The sequence below is a fragment of the Ceratina calcarata genome, unplaced genomic scaffold, assembly GCF_001652005.2.
Source record: "Ceratina calcarata isolate Rehan_Ccalc_2016 unplaced genomic scaffold, ASM165200v1 scaffold511.2, whole genome shotgun sequence".
In the NCBI taxonomy this organism is placed as follows: Eukaryota; Metazoa; Arthropoda; class Insecta; order Hymenoptera; family Apidae; genus Ceratina; species Ceratina calcarata.
This window is the reverse complement of record NW_017175646.1, coordinates 103942-128115: the sequence shown is the minus strand read 5'-3', so window position 1 is coordinate 128115 and position 24174 is coordinate 103942. Positions and strand designations below refer to the sequence as shown.

The 24174-nt window shown below is 39.6% G+C and overlaps 5 protein-coding genes across 10 annotated transcripts; 2 read left to right on the top strand and 3 right to left on the bottom strand.

The window, feature by feature from the left end:
* Window positions 1-6: 6 nt before the first annotated feature.
* Window positions 7-3039, top strand: AspRS-m (aspartyl-tRNA synthetase, mitochondrial). Its single transcript, XM_018029983.2, has 10 exons — window positions 7-264; window positions 439-696; window positions 782-1150; window positions 1272-1448; window positions 1591-1770; window positions 1842-1949; window positions 2012-2209; window positions 2281-2493; window positions 2619-2802; window positions 2861-3039. The coding sequence occupies exons 1-10, from the start codon at window positions 190-192 to the stop codon at window positions 3019-3021; spliced, it is 1923 nt and encodes a 640-aa protein (XP_017885472.1). The 5' UTR covers window positions 7-189; the 3' UTR covers window positions 3022-3039.
* Window positions 3040-3135: 96 nt separating this feature from the next.
* Wdr82 (WD repeat domain 82) lies at window positions 3136-6737 on the bottom strand. Its single transcript, XM_018029985.2, has one exon. The coding sequence runs from the start codon at window positions 6217-6219 to the stop codon at window positions 5272-5274; it is 948 nt and encodes a 315-aa protein (XP_017885474.1). The 5' UTR covers window positions 6220-6737; the 3' UTR covers window positions 3136-5271.
* Window positions 6738-8374: 1637 nt separating this feature from the next.
* On the bottom strand, window positions 8375-15681 carry Kua (Plasmanylethanolamine desaturase Kua). Of its 4 annotated transcripts, none has more exons than XM_026816308.1 (6): window positions 15596-15681; window positions 12915-13237; window positions 10971-11631; window positions 10259-10470; window positions 9772-9990; window positions 8375-9605 (listed from the first exon to the last, which is right to left on the bottom strand). In XM_026816308.1, exons 3-6 carry the CDS (start codon window positions 11203-11205, stop codon window positions 9345-9347), a joined length of 927 nt encoding a protein of 308 aa, XP_026672109.1. In that variant the 5' UTR covers window positions 11206-11631; window positions 12915-13237; window positions 15596-15681; the 3' UTR covers window positions 8375-9344. The 4 variants fall into 4 exon arrangements, with proteins under 4 accessions (XP_026672109.1, XP_026672110.1, XP_017885442.1 ...); XM_026816309.1 differs by lacking the exon at window positions 15596-15681 and having other exon boundaries at window positions 12915-13025; window positions 13096-13180; XM_018029953.2 differs by lacking the exon at window positions 12915-13237 and having other exon boundaries at window positions 15596-15679.
* Window positions 13285-19994, top strand: LOC108628196 (mitochondrial ribosome-associated GTPase 2). Of its 3 annotated transcripts, XM_018029948.2 has the most exons (9): window positions 16695-16879; window positions 16957-17242; window positions 17302-17768; window positions 18382-18528; window positions 18591-18710; window positions 18896-19234; window positions 19323-19461; window positions 19520-19752; window positions 19821-19994. In XM_018029948.2, the coding sequence occupies exons 2-9, from the start codon at window positions 17065-17067 to the stop codon at window positions 19983-19985; spliced, it is 1788 nt and encodes a 595-aa protein (XP_017885437.1). In that variant the 5' UTR covers window positions 16695-16879; window positions 16957-17064; the 3' UTR covers window positions 19986-19994. The 3 variants fall into 3 exon arrangements, with proteins under 3 accessions (XP_026672108.1, XP_017885437.1, XP_017885438.1); XM_026816307.1 differs by lacking the exons at window positions 16695-16879; window positions 16957-17242; window positions 17302-17768 and adding an exon at window positions 13285-13373 and having other exon boundaries at window positions 18292-18528; XM_018029949.2 differs by lacking the exons at window positions 16695-16879; window positions 17302-17768 and having other exon boundaries at window positions 17169-17242; window positions 18292-18528.
* On the bottom strand, window positions 19965-24082 carry AlaRS (alanine--tRNA ligase, cytoplasmic). The gene is made up of 5 exons (XM_018029947.2): window positions 23824-24082; window positions 23575-23763; window positions 23329-23474; window positions 23048-23239; window positions 19965-22938 (listed from the first exon to the last, which is right to left on the bottom strand). The coding sequence occupies exons 1-5, from the start codon at window positions 23965-23967 to the stop codon at window positions 20049-20051; spliced, it is 3561 nt and encodes a 1186-aa protein (XP_017885436.1). The 5' UTR covers window positions 23968-24082; the 3' UTR covers window positions 19965-20048.
* Window positions 24083-24174: the final 92 nt, after the last annotated feature.

Here is a 24174-nt window from a genome sequence, read left to right as displayed (position 1 = left end):
ATAAAATTACATCATTAACTATTTATCCAGACGTAGGTTAAAATTGTTTTTATTTTGACGTGTCAAACAGTATCGACCACAATTCTATGGACTGATCTCCAACACACGTAGAATGATCGCACGTTTTTAAAATATGCCGATGTAAATATAGTTCAGATTGATCGAACATTGTTTATACATTTTACAAAAATGTTTCGGAACAGCATTGTATTAAGAAGATCGCTTTCAAAATTGTTATTCAAGCAAAGCACGTGCCACCAAGAAGTAAGCGTGCAATATATTATATATATTATGATAATTGCGGATTTTAAACATTGCAATATGTACTCTGTTTTTAGTACCGTTGCATATTACATGCTTTCTTATAAGTGCATAAAATCCGCAGTCTAGTCGTAGCAATACATTTCTATTTTATAAATCATTGTCTGTTTCCTACAGCTTATAACAAAGTACTGTGCCACAGTGCTAATATCTTGTACACACGATTTAGCTATTAAGCAGCCAGTATTACCAAAGGAAAATGTTGAACCAGTTAACAGATTCGTTTCGAGGACTCATACCTGTGGAGAATTGAGGATTAAAAACATAGGAGAGAACGTACAACTGAGTGGTTGGTTGGAATTCTCGAGAATGTACAACAAATTTTTGATACTGAGAGATTCCTATGGTTCTGTCCAATGTATCGTTCCTGAAGATGTCAGTTGAGAAACTTTGTTTCATTCATTTCTGGCCAGACTGTTTCTTTTCGTGTTTGGACTAAAAGAATTGTCTCTTGTCTTAGAGAAAGGATTTAGAAGAGATAACTAAGAACTTGACGTTTGAAAGTGTGTTGAGCATAGAGGGAACCGTATTGAAAAGGCCAGACGGGCAACGGAACAAAAATATGCCAACTGGAGATATTGAAATAGAAGTAGAATCCTTGAAAGTGTTGAACATGGCAAAGCCGAATCTCCCATTCATTATCAGAGATTATAACAAGGCGAAAGAGAGCAATCAATTGAAATACAGATACATATCTCTGAGATATCCTGAGCTACAAAAGTATTTGAGGCTGCGTTCAAAAATGATTATGAAGATGAGAGAATATCTGATCAAGGAATGCGGCTTTGTAGACATAGAAACACCGACTTTGTTTAAAAACACTCCCGAGGTGAGAGAGAACTTCAAGGAAACTTTATCAATAATAAAATTTAATATACTGCTAGATAAAGTTTCTAACTTGAGAAGAAACTTATACAATTGTTTAAACAGTTCTTTTCTTTATGATACAGGGCGCTAAGGAATTTATAGTCCCGACACGGATTCCAGGTCAATTTTATTCACTGGTGCAGAGTCCCCAACAATTTAAACAGTTATTAATGGTCGGTGGTTTTGATAGATATTTTCAAGTTGCCAGGTGTTACAGGGACGAGACACCTAGACACGACAGGCAGCCTGAGTTCACACAGGTACTAGTATTATAAAAGTAGACAGCGGATTTTTATGCATAACGAATCATTTTACTGCTTGGATAGCAAGCGCACAAATTAGATCTACCAACGGGAAGATGCAGTAGTTTGTAATACCCTAACGTTTGTGTATTATTTCCAGCTTGACATAGAAATGTCATTTACCGATTCCGAAGGAATAATGGAATTGATAGAAAACTTATTGGCGTATTCTTGGCCCGAGGAATCGGACGGAATAACTGTTCCTTTCAAACGTATGAAATACGACGATGCAATGGAATTCTATGGTACAGATAAACCAGATTTAAGAATACCACAGAAAGTGAGAGTAATATTTTAACATTTTAGTACCAGGATTTGTCAAATCATCAGATAATATAGTTGCTATTTTAGCTACACAGATTGACGGATCTGATCGATCGTTCTTCTGTGAAACAAAATTTGAAGATTGAACAGAACGGAGAGTTCGAAGTCTACGCTTTGGTCTTCTCTGAGAAACATGTATGTTCATTCATTATTTTTGTTTCTTCCACTGTTTTGTTATTTTCTTACTTTTCTCCCAGGATCTTCTAACGAAATCTGTTAAAGAAACCATGTCAGAGTTACAGTCCAAGTATTATCCGTCTGTGAAATTGATCCAAACAAAAATACCTACCCAGTCAGCAAAGATAGCAGAAATCATTCGAGAGACCGTGGAATCGAAGTTAAATTTGAAACCAGGAGACGTACTGTTTTTAGCTTGTGGAGAAAAGATTCTGACGGTTAATATCGATTTATTATTTAATTTTCGCGATTCATTCTTTATATACGAACATTCTATTTTAAACGGCAGCAATCGCTATTAGGAAGAGTGCGTGTAGACTTCACAAACTTGTTGGAAAGCAAAGATCAGAAAATCCGTACCGCTGGCAATGAATTATTATGGATTACTGATTTCCCTTTGTTCTCGTTTGACACTGAAACGAATCGTTTGGAGACGATGCATCATCCGTTCACGAAGCCTCATCCAGATGATATGCAATATCTCGCAGAGAATCCGCTGAAGGTACGCTTGTTAAATTAATTAACAAAGCAGCATACATTTTTTTCAGGAAACCCTGTATAGCCAAGCCCAGTCCCAATCGGTGCCTATGTGTCCGGGTATTATTATATTTGCTTATACATACGTAGGTCAGAGGACTGCACTACGATTTAGTAATGAACGGTTCTGAGATCGCTGGAGGATCTATAAGAATTCACGAGGCAAAGTTGCAGAAAGAAATACTGAGAACGTTGAACGTAGACGAGTCTCATTTAACGCACATGCTCGAGGCTTTAGAATCCGGTGCTCCACCTCATGGCGGGATCGCTATAGGTAATTAAAATTCTGAACAGCGTTCGATAGCACAGCACTAAACAATTGTTATTTTCAGGATTGGATCGTTTAATGTGTCTACTGTGCCGTACAGAAAATATAAAAAATGTGATTGCATTCCCGAAGACTATGTCTGGCCGAGATCTAATGTCCGGAGCACCGATTCCCATCTCCGAAGAGGAAAAACAATTGTATCATATACGAACGGTGGATGAATAAAACTGTTATCGTAAGGAATTTTGTACGAATTAGCTAACCCCTTTTTTCTTTACCACGTTACGAAAAGATCGAGGTGATGGTTACACGTATACAACAAAAGACATTCGAGTGATGTTCAGACATATAAAAATCAATAATTTATTATTGTGATCATCGTGGCGCAGCTAATTGGAACATAGGTAGGGGCAGATGCGAGCACAAAATATTTTTTCTTTAACAAAGAACGGGTTCTTCCAGTGATAACTTTTTTTTCCTTAGAGAAATACTTATAGATATATTAATTTGCATGTCTTATTTGCTTAACGCTCACAGATCCACACGTTCTCCTAGAATCAATAGACTTAGACGACGCACAAACATACAACACAGTCGTACAGACATTACGCGTGCACCGCACACGCGTTTTGTTTTCTTCATTCCTATTGTAACCGTTACTCTTGCGTAAATGTTAAAGGAAAACGTCTAGAAACTCTAGAGGACATTGTAAATATAATGATATATACATGTACGATGAGTGCACGGCTGCACAATCGAACAGACAGAATGTAAACGCGTTACGGATTACACAATTTTCTGTAACGGAGTATTCAAACTTCGGAAACCGTAGAGTGAACGCTCTAACACGGCTCTGTCGCAGTTCTCACGGTGTCGAAATCTCTCCGCAGATTGCACATTGCATATCTCAATAATGTAAAACCAAACGACCGTAATCGAATGCAGTTGAATCGTATAAAAAAGATTGTCAAATATGTTTTTTCTTTCTGTCGGTTCGAATGCACCTGTTTCATTGGGCGTCGTATGGCGAGATACCATATCGCGGTGACGCGGACACGTTCAACTTTACGCGAACTACTGTAAGAAACGATTAGCTCTTCCTATCGTCGAGTGTTTTTCTCAGCCGGCCCGCCGGTTCGGTTCTGCACGCATTAAGAACGATACCGTATCTTCTAGAGTATATAATACGTACATGACGATGATAACGCAAGTGCCAACGTTGGCAGTATACTTTGTTAAATATAGGTATATCGCATGGAAGTCGTAGATTTTTGACAACAAGGTGTACATTTAATGCACGTCGCGTTAATAAATAAGCTCGACGTCCGTCGTCCTATTCTATCGTGAATTTCAAGTGAACCTTCGTCATTAATAGAAAGAAAAGGTATCCTTAGTTTCGGACGGCCACTAGAGAAGCGACAATCAATTTGCCTGAACATAATGCGATCGTAGAAATGTCTCCATGCGACTCCGTATAATTCTTGGTTTCGTCCACCGACATATTTACAGTGGCCCTAATTAACATTCGGGGCGCATAAAATGAATCTTTTGGATCTCCTCTTAATTATTTTAGCTAACAGCGATTTTTTTTATCTTTTTATGCACAATAGCCAGAAAATTAAGTCATCTAAAATTTAAAACAAATATAAAATTCATTGATCCAATATTAAAACAGTAATTCGGAATATTAATGAAGGCCACTGTACGTGTATATTAAAATATTTTACTTCCTTCGCCTCGTTTCGCGTATATTACTTTTAACTAAAATGAAAAACCAAATGAGAGATACAAGTTATTGTACATATAAAAAATTCCTTGCTTCATCGTGTCTTTTACAATCGTTTTTTGCGAAAGATATTGTATCTTCAGATTGATAAATGCGACGCATGTATGGATTTACAAAAGCAAATGAACAGTTAACTTTCTCGATTTTATAAAAGTACAATGATAATAAGGTGTGCGTAGAAAAAAGTTCGGGTGAAAATTCTCAAGAAGCGCACAATGTTTAGATAATTCCGTATTGTTACACTAGACACAGGTACGCGAGAAGGAATTATATATAGATTTAGATAACAGCAGTATACTTTGAGAAACGAGAAAAGCGCGGTGGTACTATTAAAAATCGCGATGGAAGTATCTTAGCGTCGTGATGGCCACGTTCATCGCGCCACAGAGCTTAACGACAAATGACGAAAGTACATATCTAAACGGTGCACGAGATATTTGAAGCTATTAGTCAATGAGCCAAGCGGGCCGAACAACTCTTACAATTTCATTATCCCTTGGGTTCGAACACCGACGTGTGCCACGTCGGTCGATTTCAGTTCGTACATAATAGATGACTTAAATGCAATTTCTATTTATGATATTTCTAAACCCAAGAATCGTCTTGTAGCCTGTTTCTCGAACCGATACCCTCAGTTCTCGTTTACACAACGTTACGAAAAGCATTGCCCAGAGTCCGGCGCACTGATTTTATGCACTCTCGTCGACGGTGGGTAACCAAAATGCCATGTTTGTACAGGCGGATGCGAGCATCATGTACTTGGGATTAAATTGAATACACTGAACCGGTGCAGGATGGTCCCCGTTGAGCACACAAACTTTGTATCCAGTCTCGGCGTTCCATACGTGCACTCTGCCGTCCGTAGAGCCGCTGAACACGAATTGCGAGTCAGGGCTGAAGCTGGCCTCGATCGCGATTCCTTTGTTGTTCAAATAACCGGCGAACGTTTGTAACGGTGTACCGTGAAACGCGTCGATCAAACGAATCGTGCTACCATTCGTGGAGATCAGAATCGTCTTTCCGTCACGGCTGAACTTCAATCCTGTCCAATCGCATTCCTTCTCTTGAGACAGCTTGAACGTGACGAACGGGCCCTTGTCGAAACTACGCAAATCATACAATTTTAAGAACTCTGAATTGACACCAGCGGCAAAGATGAGACCTTCGGGATCGTATGCGGCAACCGGCCGACCCGAGACGTTCATAACGCCGTGACAATTTGGCGAACGTAAATCCCATAGTCTCAACGATTTGTCCATAGACCCGGAGAGGAACGTGTCCTCTATGGGACTGATACATAGCGAGACGACCTTCTTGCTGTGACCCGGGAAATATCTGATGTACTTGTTGTCGTGTAGGCTCAGATAACGGATCGTGTCGTCTATTTTGGTGCTACTGTGTATCGCAGTGTTTTTCGCGTGCGTGAATTGTATTAGATCCACGCCGTATTTCTTCGAGTTCACTGTGCGGACCTGGGTGCCTTTCTCGCAGTCGTAAATCACGATCTGGTCATCCTCCGAGCAGGAGATCAAAGTGTCCCCGTTCGGCGAGAAGTCAATGCTGTTTATGCGATCGGAGTTCTCGCGGAACACCTTGGCCACCTTGAAGCTCCTCACCACGTGGTCAACGAGCTTCATGGTGATGGACGGCGCGTTATCGCGTTCGTGCCGTCCCCTTAACCTGCCTGCTTCCGCAATTTCTTTCTCCTTCTTTTTTTATACAAGGGATACGGATACGGCCCAGGCGCCGAGGCACGAAGCTCCCGGTAGCGGAGTCGGGGGGTACGTCCCGTGTCCCGCTGTTGTTCACCTCGCGGGAAAGAAAAAACCCGCGGCGAGTTCAAGAGGTCACGGAGAATCCCGAAACACGGCCCGACTATCACCACCGTCTCGTCGATCGTCGCTTGTTCCTCACGCTTTTTTGTCGGCTCGTTCACGAACGATTAGGTCTGGCTGACGTCTCGATGACTCCGGCTCCCGAACGTGTCGCGATCGCTGATCGCTTTCCTTCAATTTGACAAAGGGCTACTTCTCTCCGTACTATTTCTCTCTTTCCCACTTTCTTAAGAACGATGGAACGGACGGCGTCGGCATCTACGCGCACACCGCACACACAAATTCTGCCAACTGTTTAGAGAAATGGATGACGTTTTCAAATAGGCAAATCCGTAGACACTCCATACAACGATCGTCCATCCGTAGATGAAGCCAAAAATCCAATATGGCGGTCGGGATGGGAAGAATCGTCTAGATGCTCGCGCATGCATAGTGGCGTTCCCATCCAAGCTGCCATGTTACTTTTGCGGCTTCGCACGTGGTCAGTTGTCAGATATACTTTTCCCCGTCTTTGTCATCTGTTTACAAGATCGTGCCTCGAGTTTCAATTTGAAATTCTCTTACATTCTAATCATAAAAAATTAAACATTATAATCAAATGTCATGTTCTATTGGAAAAAAAAGGGTGAGTCAAAATGGTTAAGGCCAGATGTTAAAACGTATCTAAATTTATTATAGCGTTCGGTTCACAGTATTTAGCGTATAATTCTTAATTATTATACAGAGACTAACTTTTGTCGTAACGAATGTAGCCTCAAAATCGTTAAAGCTTAATAGTATCGTTTAAAATGTACAATTTTTAAATTGTTTTCATTTTATAGTAAGGCTGATGTTATATTGACTTGTCTCATTGTCAGCAGATTGGAAATTATATCTAATAGACATTGTTCAAAATGAATTGATACATCGATCGTTCGATGTTAAAAATATATAAATAGAATATTAAAGTGCAATAAATATATACTTTCACATAATTATTAGGCTTATGGAATGTGAAAAACTATTCACTTTATTTATTTTGATCAAAATCTCTCTTGTTGCAATATCGATCGCGTTAAATTAATCAAATTGTTATGTACGCTACTTTTACACATATATAGATATATATATATGCGTGTATAGTCTTATTTTTCGTTGTGACAAACGATGAAAGCAGTGATTTTACATAAACACATAAGTGGAACTCGTAGCTAAACGTCATATTCTCGTTCTGCTTCGAGCCATTATTAAAGTTTCCACTATTAAGTAGATCTATTACGTGTATAAAGAGAAAGCTTCAGTTCTGGCACGTGTTACTTCATTTCCTATGTATGTATGTATATGTACGTATATGACAAATTCGTTAAAACTTTATACTTCTTTCTTCATAACAATAACAACAACAATAACAATTAGAGTACTTATAATAATCGTAATGTCTCTTAATTTTAAGCGTCTCTCTTAAAAGACATTACCAATAATTTGCTTGTAAGGAACATGCATCGTGGTAAAGCTCTGCATAAAGTATACTGAAAGGCATTACGAATAATCGCCAATTAACAAGTATATTTGGCTGATTGTTGTACCAGCCAGCAGTACACTCTCGTCCAATCGAGTATCAAACTCAACGTTGGAACATACGTTCTTTTACTGCACTGTAACATATATAGTAGACATCAAAATCCGGATTTCTCTCGGCCTCTGCTTATCAGACGTTTGGTGAGACGTCTCGACGAGAGTCTGCTGCTGACGTAACGTGACAACGTAGCGACGACTTCGAACAACTCTCAAATTATCAATCGCAGAATAAATTGTTCCAAACAAAAGAGTACAAAAGCACTCGACTTTAATTCTATACATCAGTATACTTTACCCAAATTAAACCAACATATAAGTTTGCATAGAGCAATAGGCTCATCTTTTGGTCCCTGAACCTAAAACCTGCGTCTTATATTCAATAAATGTATACGCGTGTACCTTAGAATTTCATAGATTATCATTTATTACGAGCTAAGAAACGTAATTGAAAACAGTTTCGCAACTAATCGTTTCCACAAGGGGAATCTTTGTGTCTGTATGTATATTTCATTCAATTAACGTTATTATCAGTTATTTTGTACCAATCTTAGCTCAGACTTTAAAAACGAAGGTAAAAACCGAATTGTTCCGATGATTTATTTTATTTAGAAATTCGAGTGAGTCGAAAAATGTTCCGAGGTTCAGGGAAATTGTACGCGTCGTTGTACGCAGATCAGGCTAAATGACCAAATTTCATCCTCGCTGTATAAATTTATGTGCCAACAAATATAAGCACAAGTATACATGTAGTATGCATACATACACAGTATGTATTTTCATTATTAAAAGTTTTATCAGTTTCGTTTCATAGCCGCTGGACTGTTTGTTCGTTTAAAACTGAAATAAAGTACGACGGTCTAGCCTGCAATTCCGCTGCAGGGGTTTCGAATCGTAGTCGAATAATACTTGAAAAAATAATCATATTATATAAAATCAGTTGTAATACTTCTGCTGTTGCTGAAAAATTTGTGCCATTCACGTAATGATTGTGCGGTGCATAAACGTATAATTGATCGATTCGCTAGGCCAATCGTGAATTTATAGTCGTTACACAAACATGATTTCGTGTCCACATTTTCCTTCATATAATTATATATGTATATTAATATTATTGCGTGTACGTATTATAAATGTGTAAACTTGAAAAGCATATTTATGTAATATTAATTAAATGTCTTTGATCACGCTATCTATCTCGTAGAAAAGGCCTCGTAGTGCTAAGTATTCAACTTTTTTGTTCAGCGTGTTCTATTCGAACAAATTTTTCTCTACGCCCGTTTCTCGAAAAGCTCTTCGGGTAAAAACGTTGCCTTTCGTTAAATATCTTTGCCGCTGGTGAAAATGCATAAAACGATGAAACACATTAACTCTCAAGATCGTTTTTGTGCCCACTTCAAATCGTCGGCCCTCGGTTTGCAACCGGTAGTTGTCTCGATCAGAGTTTCAAGAATATACCAAAACCGAAGTTGCTCCAACGGCCAATTCAGCCATCCGGTAGTAATACAGAAGTAAGTCTCGTGGGGAGCGACGTGGTGCACGCGATGGTGTTTCCTAGGCAGAATGATTCTATGCTCCTGCAGCCAAACGACCCAGGAAGGCAGTCCGAAATACGTATGAGACCATTTGTGTATCTGAAAACAATCTTTCGTGTTGCTGCCGACACGTCGCTTCGCTGATGTCAGATATTTCGATTAAGAAACGACTACTGCTCGGGTCAGTGATTCTCGATCTCTTCGATTGTGTCGAACCTACGGGGTCGAAAATCATTGTCCCAAGTTGCGTCTGTTGTTCGTTTACCTGATTAGTCATCGCTACGAAAATCGCGAGTAGAAACCAATAACAGGTCGAAACGAACTTTTGCTGTATCTCCGATTCTGGTAGAGTCAAGAAGTCCCATGTTAATTTACAGAGGAACGGTATCGTCACCATGAAGTTATCACCGTTTGTTTCTATAAAATCGTGCCTCGTTATACTCGTCGGATCGATGTGGTGTTCTCGAAACGGCCTCAAAAAGTTCTGCAAACAATCGATGTAAATAAACTGATACAGCAAAACCTCCGTTATATGAACGTCCATTATGTAAATATTCATTGTATGGACACCTGTTATCTGAACGTTCTATTTCTTTTTATCTATTTTCTATTACAATACTGCGGGTAAATATTAGTAGGGTCTCTTTAAACCGCTGTGATATCGAGATGATCTCGTCCGATTTTCTATGTCCTCCAATTGATTCATATAACGGAGATTCTACTGTACTCGTTTCTCTCGTGGTAGAATTTACCTTCCCAAGAATCGGTAGGTCTACAGAGCCCCAAGTATCGGCAGCCCAATGAACCAATCCAGACCCGAAATCCGCGGTCACGATGCCGCAAACTGCAGCTATCGCTATCGAACTTAGATTTTCTAATCGTATTCTCACGAGAATAAATAACGAGTTGACCACGATCAGCGTGATACAGATACCGACACAAATGCACTCCTGCGTCCTTTTTCCTGCAACAGACACACGCGTTGTTACTAGAAAAGCAAATATAATTGTCTATAACCAGGATACGATAATGATTTTATACGTAGGTGCGGTATAGACACAAAGGCATGTATTGTCAGACCGATCTTTATTTTTGTTCACAGGCGAGAATTCCAAGGTGCGACTGATGTATAGCCGCGGTATCTTGGCAAGTATTAAAATCAGAAAACATATACGCGATACGCACAGATATATCTTTGCGCTTTTCCAACATTTTGCTTTAAACGTCATGATCAAGTTTAAATATGATAATTTAGAATCGACCCCTTCCTAGACATCATTTCAAGATCACGAGGTCGCCCTCGCGATTGCGAGGGTACAATGGTAATTTGCCATAATCGTTGAACGTAACGTTATGTAATTTTGTATTTTTTATTAACGATACATGCGTTTGCTGTATATATACGCATAAGACAGTACGGCTTAAGGGTAGAGCTGCGACTGCAGCGATTATAAAGTTCTGTACCAGTGCTATAGAGGTTTGCGAGTTCTTGAGCACCCTTGTGATTGGGACCCCATCTCGGTACGGTTCTGTCCTCTTGCGAAGTCGACACCACCGAGTTGGCATTGGGATCGTCCTCGAGCATCGAATTCTCGTAGATCTGCCGTTCGGTTTTCACCGGCGCCAAGAAATTCGTAGCCATCGAGCACGCGGCCGATGCCGCTTGGCCCAACTTCGGCGGCACCTTTATCTCGTCCATAATTATTACCGTAATTACACCGAAGGATAATCGTCAAAAGATCATCGAAATCCAAACGAGGCTCTGTTATTATCGGTAGGGGTGGGTCTGTCCCTCGACATCGCGAGAGCTTCTCTTCTCTCTTGTCTCGAAGAAGAAGGCGAACGTGTATATTATATACTTCCTTTGAAATTTATACTCTATCGAGTGGATCCTTAAAAAATACGGACGATCTTTTAAATTTCGCGTGTAGGAAAGGCCATGTCCTGTTGCGCATTATTCGATGATCTCGTTTCGCATCATCTGTCGTCCGATCCATCGAACCTTTCGACAATAATATTTCTTCCTTCTCCTTTCATCCCGCTTAAATCACTGGTCTTCGTTGTTTCCGTACGATTTTGTTTCTCTCGTCGCCCGTTTTCGATGTCTCACTCGACTGAATTTCTGCTAGGAAAATTATAAAATTTCATAAAACAACATATCTAATGAATAGACGTGGAAGAATTTTTGTCACTAACGCTCGATTGTGAACCCTTATCTGAAACCGACACGAATATTTTTAACAAAATTTAATCTGGTTTAGCAATTTAAGCGATTTTTGCTCGATAACATTTCTTATCTATATTGTATTCTTATCAATGCTGACAATAGAGCGCTCAAATGAAAGACTTCACACCAGCCGATTGAGAGCAAAAAAATGAATGAGTACCCTTTCATAGCATGTGTTCTCTATTTATTACGATATCAATAAAAATAATACTCTTGACTTCTTTCTCAAGAAATGATAACATTTTCGAAGACGGCTTTTCATTGTAAGAGCTTAAAGTGCTCGCTGTTAGTAATAAACATTATCTCACTGTATCAATAGAGTGGAGAGACGTTACAAATATATCTAAAGCATAATAACGGCATTATCCGAGTTTATGTGTAGGCATCGGACAAAGTAGGTTAATTTCGCTTTTACACGAGCCTGGGAAATAATTTTGATACACTCCGTTGTTACCCGTATTTCGGCTTGGATTCAAAAGGGTTCGTTATCAATTTATATGCATTTTTGCCTACTCACGTTCTTCCTAATATATAGGAATAAAATCATATCTCAAAAAAATCCAAGATAATGATAAAATATCTGATAACTCTTACTCGGTTCAACCAGGTATTTCGAGTATTTTTTAAGATCGTGATAAACGGCATTCAAACTAATTTATATGAATGATTTAACACTATTTTTACTGGCGTTAAAATACCTGAAATTAGTGCTTAAAATTATTATTAGTTGAATACTTTTTCCTCAACTGGTTGTTAAATTAATTAATTAAATCGAGGACGAACGATTAAACGAATGACAATAATTTTAGGTGTCTTCTGATATCGCTTGGTAAAAATATTATTAAAGGACAGTAATGGAGTACGTTTGTGAGAGTAAATAGAAGGATACGTGCCACCGTAGATATCATTAATATATAATCGGACTATTGGTTCGCTACGTTCCTACTCGGACACAAGATCGAACAGCACACCTAGACGTGCGTCGAGTAAGTACACGCGCGCAGCACGTGTATGTTAGAGCAGGTATTCTAACGAATGACACAGATGCATAGGTGTAGCCTAGAAGGTAGATAGATTCGCGTAAGAATATCGAACCGGAGACGAAGCGTCGTTAGTCAGATACTTATGCGTCGATAGAAATGTAATTTAACGGATCGAGAGATAAGGTGATGCAGGCATACCCATAAGACGGATGGACGTGGGTAACGACGATAGAAAATCCTCAGGGGATTCGTTGACGTTTCCGCGTTCGCTCGTTATCCCGGTCGCCGCATTGTCCAGCCGTAAACTTGCTGAATTGTGCACGTTCAATTAGTCACTGGTGGTAGGTAGGATCACCCACACGACGAGACACTATCGTACCTCGCACCGACGTAACACATAAAGCACACGTAAGGACAGCAGCAGCAGCACGCATGATGTTCGTAGACGTTCGTGTGTCGGTGTCATGCACAACTTTTCTTCTGGTCGTATCCCGCTCGCACCGTGATATCACCACAGAGAACTGGTAGTAACAGGTTCGAGTTTACCGTGATTTTCGTAAACGACAAACACCGACGCGAGGATGTACGAGGTTAAAGAGAAGCGCGGGCGTGTGTGGGTGAAGAACGAGAGGAGCAATTGACGAAAGTTTCGGGGAGGTACGTTACAGCGGTTTCTGGCATTTAACTCCGCGACCCGTGATCCGTGTGCGTGAGAAGTCTGTGCGACGAATAAAAAAAGCTTAACAAAACTGGAGTTCTCACACGTTCTCACGAGTCTCCTTGATTCTTTTACGTGAATTCTTACGCCGCTTCTTTTCTTCGTTCATACAAACGGATCCTCCTGGCTGCCTGCCGAGCAACCCCGCGACCCCACCTCGTTTCGTGACGAACGCCCGGCGCCGCCTGACGACTGTAACTGTAGCACTGTGCCTCGCGTCGCGACGCTCTCCTCGCGGCGCGTGGCGCCGTCATGCGGATAGCCCTCCCTAATCTACATGCTTATTACCGTGCTTGCAATACTACGATTGCAAATTGCAACAGTATCGTTGGTATCCTTTGGTCAAACGCTTCAACGTTATCCTTCGTGCTCCTCGTTAAAATAAACGCAGACTGATTTATCTAATTGTAATATTCGCATCTTTGAATTTATCGCAACAATCATTACATAAGTACATGTATATTTAAGGCTCAGAATGCATCCGATACGTAATCGATTAAAAATGTAGCAGCACGTCATCGCTAACCGTATTGGCATCATACGTGACGTGTGCGTAGCACAATACCTGTTGGTCACCACAAATCTAATCGGCTTAATCATCAACGCCAATGACACAATTTATATTTATATCAACGCGATACGTTTCAATGAAGATTAAGACTAAGAGCAAGTCATTTTTTAGAAGATTTTTTAGCAAGATTTTCCAACCATTTTATGTCCGGAGCAATTATTTAATTGCAAAGATCTGCCAGAGTTGCTGATAGGCAGAAACGCTTAGCACTTATATATTTATATCGTGAAACGATAAATGGACGCATAATCGGATTTGTGACATGTCGCAATAAGGGTAAATCTATCGAGTGAAAGCTTTCAACGGTGAGTAATTAAGCCTATGTAATGCGACCTAAGTTGTAAGAGTCCGTCTAGGGCACGTGACGGTTCGCGAGTGCTCATACTTTATTTAAAGGTGGATCGACCGTACGGCCGACTCGTAACTTTTTCATAACTTAATTCTATCAGAGAAATATGTAAGTTCGTAGCCACGTAATGGATGATGGATCATGGCAATTTTTAATGTTCCATCAAAGAGTGAACCCTTGGGAATTATATCACGGAGGAATACTCGAGAGTGACCGATCACGGTATCGTTGGACTTTTTTATCCTAAATACCCGTTCGAAAAATACGTCTCCTTACTTACCCCGTAAATCTTGTTCGAAACAATTCGCTGAACCGAGTTTAATGTCTGCTAATATCTTTATTGTGATACGAAATGTCGCTCGTAATTTGATTTGCTCCAGGTTGATTTTAGCCTTGTACGAGCAGTCTAGTTGCCAAGTTACAATAATGCCAAAATAAACTGGGAAGTGCGAAACTTCGGTTGACATAAATTCTTAACGCGCGCGTTACACGCAACGGCCGCTGGTCATTTGTCAATTATTCATCGGAAAACGAAACTTTTCTTTATCTTTTTTTAAGCTAATCGTGCCATTGTGAACTACAATCAGCGACGAGGTTCAATAGCAAACGAAGGTTCTATGGACTCGTATTGTACACGTTTTGACAATAAGCGCGTGTTTGAAACGTGAATGAGGTAGCAGTACGCTTTTACAAGTGTGCGTGCAAACATACGTATATAGAATCACGAACAGGTGCCGTCGATAAACCGGAAAGACAACGGGTCATTGTTTGAAAATTAAACCTGACAAAATGCTTCACGCGAAGTAACTTATAAAGATTGTACGAATCGTAAGATCTCTGCTGAAAGTTTAACGAAACGTGATAAAAAGTCGAATACTTGAAACGGTAAGCTTTTAGAAAAAATATTAGATTAGGTGATCTACGCGCAATTATAGGGTCAAATCGAAACCGTTCGATAAACGGGAAAGTATAATTAACATCGAATTACGGTAGAGTGTTCTTACATAAGGAGTACTCTTCTAATTTAATCTTCTAACCTTCGCCGACTCATTATAATTATTGAGCGGCACGGCTTTAAAAGATGCAATTAAAACGTGCGATATCTCAACGTTCTAAATGTAGCCATTGTGTGTTCATACATTAGAATACGTGTGATAAGACACTGATACTCCATACATAGAAGCAGTACGATATCCGCGTAATATCTTGTGAACAATTTAGATAATATTTGTTTAACTTACTATATTCTAAGTAAAATCGTATGTGACCGTTCTAGAGTTTCCTTAGCTTTGAGAACGCCGAAGACTATACACGTCGACGGTCTAACCGCGACAGCGTGTGTCACAATGACAAACCACAGGTTGATAGTTAACACTATGGATCAAGTACGTATCGAATCGGTTATTCGCGGACTTGCGTGTTGCGATATGTTCGCAGAAAACGATGGAACAAAGGCTACTGTGCACGCCCGAGTCTCCAAACATTAACACCCAATGTGTAAAATTCCAATTGAATTAATCTTTAGACCGCTGGCAACTCACAATTCATGAATTCATTAGTACTTTAGATAGCGTATATCCTTGATGTAATCGCATTATGCACATTTCAATGTAATTCTGGGGTCTAACGGTTAATTAATTAATACTGTAGTCATGTGTACCACTGAATTATTCAGTGTTTTAGCAACTCGGCGTGTATGTCAATGAAATTCTACCAGCATTTGTATGGCGTTTAATAAAATCTTATCGATACTTAAATGGCAATCAATTATTGATAGTTTTATTTTAATTAAATAAAAATTAATTTATTAAAATTTTCGATGTTGATAGATTAATAAAAGGAAATTAGTTCTAATTAAAATTTCTTAATGAGAATCACGATTTGTCTATGAGATTTTAATGACAAACCATGGACACACCTATGATCATCGAAATTAATTTGAGGTTATATTCTATTATACTTTTAACATTACTAACCTGAAGTAGATATTTTATTTATTTGTAAATAAGTACAACTTTAAATATTCAAATAATTAGATATTTATAAGATTCTTTATTTGCGACACGACACGTATAAAACTGAAACATTTATTACGACGTGTCATAAATAAAACGACATGACGTAAAAAATACAATACCTATCTCTCCTGCTGTGACCATCTGATGTAACCATAACCTATATCGATACAAACGCGGAATCGTAATCGTAACAGTGAATTCGCGATTCTAAATTTGTAACGGACTCATCGAACTATCGTATAAAAATAGTTTCATTCATTCTCGGTGTACTACAATATTATATCGCAATCTTTCATTTACAAGATTATTGATAATTCCACAGGCACGTGTTTGGCGTCCTTCTGTTTGATGATTTGAAAAGTTTGAAAATGAATTAAGGGACAGCAGTCAAGTTCAAAGTGGTTATAAAGATTTTTAAAACTACAAGTATTAAAATGTATCCGCTGTGATTTCATTGAATATTTAAGAGATCATTAGAAGTATACTGCGATTACCGTTACCGCAGCGGTACGTAGAATTTATGACATATTTTCTGTACGTAAGGTTAGTCGTTTATTTGCATTTTAAAGGTTAGTATGTTACAGTGTCCTGCAAGATGTATATATATAATATTTTGTTAGCAAACACTCAACTACTATACTTAATATTGACGATATACATATTTAAACTCTGATATCTACAATTTTGTAATTATGAGACCGTCCCTGTTCGATGAAAATGCTCGTGTATTATTAGTAGGAGAAGGCAATTTCTCATTTTCCGTTGCACTGTTTCGTCTCAATTTAAATGTCAATATTACCGCAACGTGCTACGAAACCGACGTCGGTCAACATCTTGGAAAGAAAAACATAGAGTATTTAAAGAATAATGGTTAGTATATTCGAAACGAAAATATAGAAATAGGAAGAGATCTATGCTTTTCTTTTCAGGAGTTCGTGTATTATTAGGTGTCGACGCGACGAACTTGAAACAACATCCGATTTTAAGAACAGAATTATTTGACAAAATTATTTTCAACTTTCCCCATGTCGGTGGCAAAATGAGGATAGAAAGAAACAGAGAATTATTGAGACTATTCTTTATGAGCATATCAGATTTATTAAAAGCAGATGGCCAAGTGTCGGTCACTTTGTGCAACGGCCAGGGTGGTACCCTCGCCGATGATCCTCAAAGACGTTGGGACGATTCGTGGAAAATCACAGAAATGGCAGCGCATGGCAATTTTCTATTAACACGAGTCGAGCCATTTCTGTGGTCATCGTTTCAGAATTACATAGTAACCGGATATCGCAGCTTGGACAAACAATTTCATTCCGTGGGGGCTTTAACTCATGTATTCGTAAAAGCAGAACCGCCGACTATTGAAAATATCGCTCCTAAAGAGAAAGTAAACACTGTATCATGCTGCGACGATTTATATTCGTCATGGAAGAATATAAATCAAATTACAAATAAAAATAGTGTAGACACTCGTGTATATACGTTCGATATAACATTTGCTATTAAAGAGAAATTTGATCCCACCGAATTCTATACTTTATTGTATAATCACGCGGGACGCATTATAAATGATGTGAATTTTATCGGATCGTACAAATCTTCGGAAAACGTAGATAAGAGGACTTATAGGATAAGCTATAAGTCTGACCGTCTACCTTTGTACAGGAAACGAGTTATCGATATACACGAAAATTTGATTGGAAACATTTTAGAAAAGAATTTGAACGTCTCAATTTATAGGTGACTAATTACTTTAAGTAAAACGCACGCGTTATTTTGAATATTCTTTATTCTTTATTGCACACTGTGTCTCCTTAAATTATTTAAAATTCCCATAAATGTATAAACAGCAGTCTATTAATAAGGTTGCTTATAATAATTCATGCAAGAGATATTGGAATGCAGTCTCCTACTTTCAGATGCATTGCGTTAATCAGATAAGGAACATAATTGTACAGAACGGTCCTTGGCGACAATCTTTTGTATACACCTTCACGATAAATTTACAGAAATGTAAAAATCTGAATAAAAACATATTTAAATCGATCTGTACTTCGAAGTGGCTTAGAGAACGAGAGAATATTCCTAAACCTTTACGCAGTGTAAAACCTAGGGCACAAACCGACACGGAGAGAAGTATCGTCGATTTAAAACAAGTATGGAATTCATCAAGTTCTCTGTAACGTTCCCTTTTATAATGTATAAATCGATGTTACAGGTAAGAGTAATCGGTGGTAAGGGTGGAGACGGACAAATATCATTTTTACACTTATGGTCGAACGAATACGCTGGACCCGACGGCGGAGACGGTGGGCATGGCGGTCATGTAATATTTCAGGTAGACGATGAGTATACGGTGAAAGAATAGACCGTGCATCCGATATATATTTTTATTGAGCTCATAGGCTGGAGGTACGCGAACGTTAAAACGACGTTTGGTCTCAAGTCTCTCGATGCTCGGTCTGTTCTCTTGTCTACGAGTAAAAGTAGTCGATAGATGACGGATCAATTGAAATGTTACAGGCAACGCATGATGTTAAAGATCTCGCGCACATAAGTAGCGTTCTAAAGGCCGATGATGGAGAAAGAGGCGAGAGTAAAGACTGCTTCGGGAAAAACGCGGAACACGCGATAGTACGGGTACCCATGGGTACTATCGTACGTAACGCTGAAGGAAAGATAATAGCAGATTTGAATCGAGAAGGGATGATGTTCATTGCTGCGCGAGGAGGTTCCGGCGGCCACGGTAACTCTTTCTTCAAGTCCGACGTACAGCAAGCACCGCGCATAAGCGAATACGGTGCGCATGGAGAAGATTTGCAATACGTATTGGAAATAAGTAGCATGGCACACGTGGGGCTGGTGAGTGACGATTGATTCTTATCCTTTCGTGAAACATGTATGGTATCAATTCAAAGAATTAATATTTATAGGCACATGTATATTTTAGATTGGACTTCCAAACGCAGGCAAAAGTACACTGTTAAGAGCGATATCTAGAGCCAGGCCGAAAGTAGCAGCGTATCCATTTACAACGTTGAAACCTTATTTGGGGATGGTGTTGTATGACGATCATGAGCAAATTGCAGGTCTGTAATGTTGCCTAATTAATTACTTAATTGATTGTCAGCGGTGGATTTGTTACAGTGGCCGATTTGCCGGGTCTTATTGCCGGTGCTCATAAAAACAGAGGTCTGGGTATACAGTTCCTTAAACACGCAGAACGCTGCAAGATTCTATTATTTATCCTCGACGTTACTAACGACGAACCGTGGGCAGATTACGACACTCTGAGGCATGAGATCTCCGAATTCAATATACGACTGAACGACAGGATGCATCTCATCGCTGCTAATAAAATAGACCTGCCAGGAGCAGCGGTAAGTTATTCTACTTCTATCGAAACTGCGAAGATTATGTCACCTAATTATATGTATCTATTATGCAGGAGAAGTTGGAATTGCTTAAAGAAAAACTGAACGTACCCATCGTTCCGGTATCTGCTAAGCTGGGCACAAATGTATCTACGTTATTAAGAGAATTAAGAATATTGTATGATAAAGTGGTAGAGAATAATGAAAATGCGTTGCAATATGAAAAAGATCCTAATTAATTTGCTGACTGTATATTTGTAACAATTGTCTGTTAATAAAAAATCATTTATAAAAAAATCCCCTTAACATTTAACAGTTTTTTGACATACCTCAAAATTTTTTATCACCTCGGCTATTTGCGGTTGATTTAACATGGTAAAAAACCATCTGTTCAGATTCGTATATTGTTTCCTACTCGCCGGGTCCAATACGTATTCGTACAACGGCATCAAGCTAGTAAAAAGCGAAATATCCGCGACACTAATTCTTTCTCCTACCAAATAAGTTCTCGTTAACAATACATTGTTCAATTTATTTAAAGAGCAGAGAATATCCTCCTTGGATATTTTCATATTCGCCTTTAGAGCATGTGATACGTTTTTCGAAATACATGGCACGACCCATCCAAGTACTGCTGGTAAAATTTGAGTGTCCGAGTAAATGGACCACTGCAACACATCGGTGAACTTCGCCACATCATTCGCACATTTTAAACTGTCGCTCGATAAGTAAAAAGCGATCGCCGTTCCATCGAACAATTGAAAACCTTTCCCTTCCAATTTAATATCACTATCGTCTCTATGTTGTTTAATCACGTGTTTACCGCTGTATTTAGCTACTATTTCAGCGCGATAAAATTTAACGCCTCTCGTATTACCAGAAAGTATCATTACGTTATCAGAATTTTCAAATTCCACACTCTCATTACTTAACAACGAATTTTGATTTTTATCCGCCATCCCAAGTTTCGAATTAGCGAAATTCTTTGCGGTATGGACTAATTTTGCGACGCAAGACGTATTAGAGCCAGAAGCTTGGGCAGATTCCGATTTCCCGCCTCCTTTTCCTCCCATCAGCAGAGCAATTTCTTCGATCCATTCGTTCGCCTTTAGTCCTTTATTTACAGCACACTTGGAAACCGCGGCAAGCGCGAAAATCTTCTTAGCATCCGGATCGACGCTTACTAACAACGCGCTCGTATCCGGAGAGATAGCTTTTATTTTCTTCAAAGCAGAGTCCAATGCTTTAGTGTTACTGTATGCTTGTACAACTTGCACCAACACTGGACATCCGACGTTCTGTTCAATTATTCGTTGAACGTTATCGACGACCGCATTGGCAATCGCAGTTTTAGCAGCTCGTTCTTTGTCATCGAGCGCCTTCTTCAAGTCTTTCAACATTTTACGCATTTGATCTTTTCTCCAACTAGAAATAGTCGCACGGGAAACGTCGTCCGTCAGTTCTACGATCTTCTTCACGTGATCCTTCGTATTCGAGCCGTTCTTATCAGATTCTATCGTCGCTTTCAGCCGATCGAGATCATTTTGCAATATACTGGCTTTCTTTTGCGCTTTTGCTGCTTCTGGACCAGTCAGAGCTACTATACGCCTGATACCTTTGGCGATAGCCTCTTCGTTAGCTATAATAAAGTCTCCGATGTGTCCTGTATAATGTAAATGCGTGCCACCGCAAAATTCGACGCTAGTCTCGAACGCAGCAGGGCCTAAAGGATCCCTTTCTAATTCCTCGACCGGTATCCCTATACTGACGACTCTGACAGGATCGGGATACGTTTCTTCGAACATGGCCCGCAATCCTTGAATAGTTTTCGCCACTGCCAAATTACTTTGTTTAGCGTAAACTTTCTTATTCTGTTTCACAATGTTGCTCGTTAGCTCTTCGACCTTTCTTACTTGCTCCGTTGTCACTGCTCCTTTATTCGTAAAATCGAAGCGAAGGCGATCGGGTGCGACCAACGAGCCCTTCTGATCGACGTCCGTGCCTAATATTCTCCGAAGAGAGTAATTGAGAAGGTGAGTCGCGGTGTGATTGCTCATTAAATATCTCCTTCGCGTCGTGTCTACGTTCAGAGTCACTTTATCTCCTTTCTTCAATACTCCTTCACCCACGGTTCCGATATGTAAAACGTAACCGCCTCTGACTTGGACGTTCTTTATACGAACTTCGGTGCCTTCGTCGTCGATCTTTGCTAAAAATCCTTCGTCGTATATCTGCCCTCCCTGCTCCGCGTAGAAACTCGTTTTATCCAACAGTATTCCGACTTCCTCGCCGGACGACACTTCGTTCACGAAAGTCTTGGAACGTCTCAGAGCGATTACCGTAGCGATGCAAGGAGTGAACTCGTATTCTTCGTACATTTTACTGTTTGTAACTTTGTAATTGTACTTCAGCAGATCATTCGTAGGTTTGATCCCTTTACTTTGTAATTCGGTGATCGCGTGGACGTCCAAGTTGATCCGATCGTCCACACCACCGGTCTTCCCTTGGGAGAGAATCTGAGCCTGTTTCTTCGCTTCCTCGTAACCGTTCATATCCACTATCAGTCCCTTCTCTTCTGCCATAAGTTTAGTCAGGTCGACAGGGAATCCATACGTGTCGTACAAACGCCAAGCGACATCGCCAGGGAGCTCGTTCGACGATTCTAATTTTCCTATGGTACGATTTAATAAATTACGTCCGCGTGACAAAGTTTTAAGAAACTGGGCTTCCTCCTCGTTCACGGTATCGATTATGTATTGCGGATCTTTTTTTAACTCGGGAAAAACGTCACCGAGGAGGTCTACTACAACGTTGACGAGCGACCCAAAGAATCCAGGTTTCGCGTTCAATTTCTCAGTCGCGTAACGTACGGCGCGTCTTAAAATTCTTCTCAACACGTATCCTCTGCCAGTGTTGTCAGGAACGCCTCCGTCCGCAAGAGCTATCGTGATGGTTCTCGCATGATCAGCTAAAACTCTGTACGCCATATCTATGCCATCTTTATCTTCCGCGCCTACTCTCCCCTGATAAGCTGGCGCATTCGTGCCCTTCTGTATCGCATCGAAAAGCGGTACGAACAAGTCTGTATCATAATTTGCACGTTTGTTCTGTATAACCGACACCAATCTCTCTAAACCTAAGCCACAATCGATATGCTTCTTGGGCAGTGATTTCAGGCTCCCATCTGATTCTCTAAAACAAATTTGGTCAGAACATGATTGCGCGTCGACGCTAGTCTTTTTCCTTACGGCTACTGATCGTGCTCAGTGAATTAAACTAATTGTAATTAAAAATTACATACCTGTTAAACTGTATAAATACCAGATTCCAAATTTCTAAAACGTCCGGATCATCTTGATTTACTAAGTGAGCTGCTTCTCTGTTGCCGATACGATCATAATGGACTTCACTGCAAGGACCGCAAGGACCCGTTTCTCCCATTTCCCAAAAGTTGTCTTTCATGCTTCCTGGCAACACGTGACTCGGAGACAGGCTAGGAAAGTCATATTAGAGTTAAATAAAATAAAGGAAAAAACTCTTCTACAATCCAGTATAATGAGGATGTAATAAATATTTAATCACCCTAAAGACAGCCAGATTTGTTTGCATTCTTCATCGGGTTTCAAATTGTTCTTCTCGTCCCCTCCGAAATAGGTCACGTACAGCCGATCTTTCGGTAATTTTAACTTATCAGTTAAAAATTCCCAGGCCCAAGTACAGATCTCTTTCTGAGAAAGAAGCTCAATTATATGCAACGTCTCGATCTCTTATTAATAGCATTGTATCTCGGCGGTTGTGCCGAGATACGATTTTACAAATATGTATTACTTTAAAATAATCTCCGAAAGACCAGTTGCCCATCATCTCGAAAAACGTATGATGATAAACATCTTTGCCAACATCGTCCAGATCGTTATGTTTGCCTCCAGCCCTGATACATTTTTGACTATTAACAGCTCTCACTAATTTCGCCATATCACTGTTTGGGTCCACGACTCCCAAAAATATTGGTTTAAACTGGAATTAACAATAAATAATTAGTTTTTACAATTAATTACGAATAACGATATCCCGTACCTGATTCATTCCAGCATTTGTGAACAATAATGTTGGATCGTCGTGTGGTATCGTGGAACTCGAATGCACATATTCATGATCTTTGCTCTTAAAAAAGTCGATATAAGCTTGTCGGATTTCCTTAGCACTCATCATTGTATTCATCTTGATTAATTCTGCTACTCAAACGAAACAGCTGTTCTTAAGTGATAACGTACGTTAAAAGAGAAAGCATGTGGCATTCGTACCCGGCAATACTTGACTGTACTTCACGAACTACCATCACTACTACCACCATCAACCTCCACGAATTGCACTAATACGTCTATATAAAATCCATATAAAATCGTGACCGTACGATCAGTATTTCGA

Bases quoted from the DNA above. Each gene is read 5' to 3' on its own strand.
- AspRS-m (XM_018029983.2), top strand. From the start codon at position 190: ATGTTTCGGAACAGCATTGTATTAAGAAGATCGCTTTCAAAATTGTTA. The intron at 697-781 runs GTCAGTTGAGAA...CTCTTGTCTTAG, and splicing joins AATGTATCGTTCCTGAAGAT to AGAAAGGATTTAGAAGAGAT. The intron at 1,449-1,590 runs GTACTAGTATTA...TATTATTTCCAG, and splicing joins GGCAGCCTGAGTTCACACAG to CTTGACATAGAAATGTCATT.
- Wdr82 (XM_018029985.2), bottom strand. From the start codon at position 6,219: ATGAAGCTCGTTGACCACGTGGTGAGGAGCTTCAAGGTGGCCAAGGTG.
- Kua (XM_026816308.1), bottom strand. From the start codon at position 11,205: ATGGACGAGATAAAGGTGCCGCCGAAGTTGGGCCAAGCGGCATCGGCC. The intron at 10,471-10,970 runs GTACAGAACTTT...TGTCTGTTGCAG, and splicing joins CGCAAACCTCTATAGCACTG to GAAAAAGGACGCAGGAGTGC. The intron at 9,991-10,258 runs GTAAATTCTACC...GATTGTTTGCAG, and splicing joins ACCTACCGATTCTTGGGAAG to AACTTTTTGAGGCCGTTTCG.
- LOC108628196 (XM_018029948.2), top strand. From the start codon at position 17,065: ATGAGACCGTCCCTGTTCGATGAAAATGCTCGTGTATTATTAGTAGGA. The intron at 17,769-18,381 runs GTATCATGCTGC...ATAAATTTACAG, and splicing joins CTAAAGAGAAAGTAAACACT to AAATGTAAAAATCTGAATAA. The intron at 18,711-18,895 runs GTAGACGATGAG...GAAATGTTACAG, and splicing joins GCGGTCATGTAATATTTCAG to GCAACGCATGATGTTAAAGA.
- AlaRS (XM_018029947.2), bottom strand. From the start codon at position 23,967: ATGAATACAATGATGAGTGCTAAGGAAATCCGACAAGCTTATATCGAC. The intron at 23,475-23,574 runs GTAATACATATT...CTTCTTTCTCAG, and splicing joins CTTTCGGAGATTATTTTAAA to AAAGAGATCTGTACTTGGGC. The intron at 22,939-23,047 runs GTATGTAATTTT...AATTTGTTTTAG, and splicing joins GTATTTATACAGTTTAACAG to AGAATCAGATGGGAGCCTGA.